Here is a 4655-nt window from a genome sequence, read left to right as displayed (position 1 = left end):
GAAAATAAGTTTTGTGTTCTGTTTTTGGTCAAAGGATTTCTTTTCCTCGCACACCACCGAAAAAATAGCCATGAATATTTCAGTCTCAAATATAACAAGTTGTGTAATGAAAAGATGCGGAGACTGGAAGGAAGAGAACGGTAATAATAATGACGAAGGTAGCACGCCGGGCAAAATACTTAGCGGCATTTCGCCCGCATTCACGTTCTGAGTTCAAATTCCTATTTCGATTTATTGAATGCAATTCATTCTACCTCTTGAAACTACTTATTTCTGAGATGGGTAAACTATTGTATCCCACTCCTCCACAAAACCCTTCAGTCATTTAAGCAATTCTGCTTTTTTAAGGTAAATATATTATCTTCCACTTAAATATTTGCCGATATATGACTATTATGATTTTTTTTTTATGTCATGAAAATATTCTTTATGATGATTAAAGATAATTCCTTGAAACTTATTTGTGTATACGTGAAGTTTTGATCAAGATATTTCACTGAGATGTTGATAATATTGTGGAGAAAATTATATAAAAAATTCCCAATGACAGTCATCGCCCACCACAAATACTAAAAATATGCGCACATATCATAGGCGCAGGAGTGACTGTGTGATAAGAAGCTTGCTTCCCGCGCATGCGTCGGTCTATTCGCTGTGTTGATTTTTGACGAGACGGTCGGAATTTTTTGAGCTGCTTGGCAGCGGTTTGTCGGTGAGTGTTGTACCGGTGGAAAGGAATGTATTCGGACCTTAGTGAGTATGAACTGTCCTCAGTGGAGGAAGAGCTCGTTAAGGCGGTAAATAGAATGAACGAGCATTTGGAAAGAGTAAAGAGTTTTTCTGAGGCTGCAGAGCTGAAGAAAATGGAGGTGGACCTAGCCGGGCTGAACGAGCTGTGTAAGATGACACAGAAGGTGGGCGGTGACGTAAAGTTATTACCCCCGAAAAGGGTCATGGAAAATATGGAAAGGAAGACCATTATCTACAAGGTGTACTCAGTGGAGAGTAGGAAGGTGGAGCGGATGGAGATGGAAAAAGTAGAAAAAGCTTTGAAGGGGCTTTCGAAGGAAGTGACATACATAGCAAAAGGAAATGGATATGGGACGGTGGTTGTCCAGTTTAGGACAGCGGAGGAGGCAAAGAGGTTGGTGAATGCAGCTGTAAAAATGGAGAAAGTAGTACTTCTATCCACGTACCTTGGAAGAAAGACTTCTAAGGTGAGTGTAGAAGGAATCCCATCCGATATAGAAGTGGCTTGGGTTGCGGCAGCCGTCCTCGTTGGTAGTGAGGAGGAGGTGGCTGTCCTCCAAGCCACAGAGATGGAGGAAGGGGGATATAGAGGAAAAAAAAAAACATTGGAAATCATCATACAAGCGGAGGCGAAACAATTGGAAAATTTGGCGGAGACGGTGACGTTGGGAGAAATAGTTTTGAGAGTATGGGTAGAGGGTAGAGTTCCACGATGCTTTAAATGTGGCCAAAAAGGCCACATTCGAGCTCACTGCCCTCTACAGAGGAAAACGACAGAAGAAGCGGTGCTGGAGACGGAGGAGAAAAAGGAAGAAGTACAGATTGATGGAAGGAACAAGAAGGATGAATGGACAGTGACAGAGAATAAAAGGAAGAAGTGAAAGAAGAGGAAGATCAGTTAGTGTGATGTGGTATTCCAGACCAACTCTATCCCACCCAAGACCACTCAGACATACCCTCCCCATACAGACACCAAACCCACCCACCCCCTCTCCCCACAGGAAAAAAGAACAGACACCACAAAATTTCTAAGACCCCTCTCCCGGTGAAAAAGGTTACGTGTACATGGAGGAGAGAGTGTTGTCAATCAGCGATGGGGATACCGGTAAACGAAAGACTAGATCAAAGGCTAAAGAGGACTCACGACTCAGAGGCGGCGAGTGGTGTTACTCAGTGTGGGGTGAGTAACACACTTTTCATATTCTCATTTCTCAGGCATCATTCATGTATCATTATTTTAATATTTTGATTTTAATGTTTTTCATGTTCATTTTTATGTGTCATTAGCGTCATATTTTTATTTTGTTATATGTCCCCAATGCCTTTATGGCAATTTAAAAGAAATAAAGAAGCTTGCTTCCTAACCACATGGTTCCGGGTTCAGTTCCACTGCGTGGCACCCAGGCACGTAGCCACGGGGGGGGGGGGAGGGGCTATGGGGTGTTCAGCACCCCCAGTATGAGAATTTGTTTTATCCACTTTTGAAATAATACATTTTCTCATAAGCAATATCTGAAGTCGCTAAATATGCAATAAATTGAATTTCTTTTGATTTAGTAGTTAGTGATATGAAAACGTGGGTAAATTAGACCTGGTCAAATGTAGCTGTAATTGCTGTCGCAGAATTGGCTGCTGACCCGGTCATCAACTGTGGGTTGAGTTAAGGAGTGGCTGACGCTGGATCAGTTGTTGTTGTTGTTGTTGTGGTGGTGGTGGCGACGGCGGCAGTGGTGCTGGTGATTGTCGTTGTTGCTGTTGAAAAGTATGTGAAGAATCGTTGCTGTAGTTAGAGATTTATGGTAGCAAATGCATCACTACACACGTATATATATGAACAGAGACGGACATTAGAAAGTCATTTTATTTCTACTAGTCAGAGAGGATTATTATTCACGAAAAAGGAAAGAAAATTTTTGAAATTTCCCAAAATATACATTCAGAAATGATTTTTCAGGTGAGAACTTTCACTGAATAATTTTTCTTACTCTTTGAACAAAGTTTATACTGAATGGATTTTGTGTTTAACTAAAAAAGCATAACTTTGAAGAATTTGAGAAAAAAAATTGCTTGAGCTGAAATCTCTTACGAGTTTAATTTTGAAATACAAAAATTAAAAAAAATTCATACTCTTACTACGATATTCTACCTTAGAATTAATTATTGCGAATATCAGTGCCCCAAAATAATGAATCACTAACGAAAAACAGAACTGAAGCAATCATTGCTGAATTTCCAATCTGATTCATCTAATAATGCTAAACAGAAGAAAATTGCGAACGAAGTTTCGCAGCTCAAGGGAGGTTTTGCAAAGTCTTTGACATCCTCATTGGATGATCTTGGACAGGTCGACTGTCAACCAGTGCAGCCAGTTCTAGCGAAGTTTGATCCAAAAATTTATGGAAATCAGAGACGTGACTTCTCGTTAAGCTGGTATACTGGCCGTCCATGATTAGAGTATTCTCTTTCAAAGAAATCCCTGTTTTGTTTTGCTTGTCGGCACTTTAATATTTCTGCTCAAGCTGATACTTGTTTTATTAAAAATGGATATTGTAATTGGCATCATGCAAAAGAAAAAAACAAAGGTTTAAATAAGCACGCAAACTCTGCATCCCATATCCAAGCTATGGTAACATGAAAGGAATGCCAACAGCGTTTATCCACAACAACATCCATGTCTTCAAATCTTGGAAAACGATCAGTTGAGCAAAAACCGTTATTATATCAGTTCCATTGTTGATATTGTTCATTTTCTTTGTGCAAACGAATTGCCTTTTCGAGGAAACGAAAATGAAGCTTTTCGGGATCTTTATTCGGAAGATGACACGCAGCCTTGTGGTCTTTTCATGAAATTATTCCTGTACACATTAGAGAAAGACTCAAAGCTAATGGAATGTTACAGCACGATTCCAAAAAATGCGACCTCAGCAGCAATGCAAAACGAAATCATCGAATTGTTGAGAAGACACACTGTCAGCCTCGTGGTTGATGAAATAAAATGTTCTGATGTTCCTTATTTTACGCTGAAATGTGACGGAACGCGTGATTTGAGTAATACTGAAAATCTTGCAATTGTTATTAGGTACTTGAAAAACGGCAGGGTCCTGGAAAAGTTAGCTGCGATGCCAACTACTCAACATTATGATGCTGAAACATTGGCCGACTTGATAATTAAGGATTTAACCAACCTTTGCATTGACCCAAAGCGTATGTTGTCACAATGCTATGATGGTGCTTCTGTGATGTCTGGCAAAATAGGTGGCGTGCAAAGAAAGATTCAGAATCGACTTGAGAAAGATATACCCTATGTTCATTGCCTTTCCATCTTGTCGTGGTTAACACAATAAAGCGGATTCCGGAGTTAGCTACGTTCTTCGACACCTTTAATATTCTTCATAATTTTATTAAACGACCAAAGATAGCTAGTCTTTGCAAAGGATTGAAGTTGCCACGTTTTATGGAGCATAGGTGGTTGGGTCATTTCACTGCCATTGCTTCTGTAATAGAAAATCCCTCCGAAATTGTTGGTTCGCTAACAGAATGCACAGATTCGTCAGATTCAAAAACGTGTATAGAGGCAACTGGAATTTTACATCAATTTCGTTCCCCAAAGTTTGTTTTTCTAGCCCTTGTTCTTAGCAAATTTCTGAATATAATTAGACCAGTATACAAACAGCTTCAGAGTCACAAATGTGATATATACCATGGCCTTGGGCTTCTTAAGATTGCCAAGATTGAAATAGCCAAACTAAGAAACTCTTTAATATTTGATGAGATTCTAAAACAAATGAGTCAATTTAATATTATTGTGGAACGCATACGTCGAAAAGCTTGCGAGTCCCGACGTTTTTCAGATTATGTTGTTGAAGCCCTGATACCATCACAAGTTGACTGGATAACCTTTCACC

At 39.6% G+C, this 4655-nt stretch overlaps 1 protein-coding gene across 1 annotated transcript; it reads left to right on the top strand.

Moving 5' to 3' along the window:
• The first annotated feature begins 1843 nt into the window (after positions 1-1843).
• Positions 1844-4094, top strand: LOC149134644 (uncharacterized). The gene is made up of 2 exons (XM_089355582.1): positions 1844-1930; positions 3450-4094. The coding sequence occupies exons 1-2, from the start codon at positions 1844-1846 to the stop codon at positions 4092-4094; spliced, it is 732 nt and encodes a 243-aa protein (XP_089211708.1).
• Positions 4095-4655: the final 561 nt, after the last annotated feature.

Source organism: Octopus bimaculoides, chromosome 7, assembly GCF_046866305.1.
Source record: "Octopus bimaculoides isolate indiv1 chromosome 7, ASM4686630v1, whole genome shotgun sequence".
In the NCBI taxonomy this organism is placed as follows: domain Eukaryota; kingdom Metazoa; phylum Mollusca; class Cephalopoda; order Octopoda; family Octopodidae; genus Octopus; species Octopus bimaculoides.
The sequence above is the reverse complement of the archived record's forward strand: the minus strand, read 5'-3'. Positions and strand labels throughout refer to the sequence as shown.

What these genes read in the sequence shown, in the direction of transcription:
- LOC149134644 (XM_089355582.1), top strand. Translation starts at nt 1,844, where the DNA reads ATGGGGATACCGGTAAACGAAAGACTAGATCAAAGGCTAAAGAGGACT. An exon ending in GTGGTGTTACTCAGTGTGGG is followed by an intron (nt 1,931 to 3,449) that starts GTGAGTAACACA and finishes GAAAACGATCAG; the next exon opens with TTGAGCAAAAACCGTTATTA.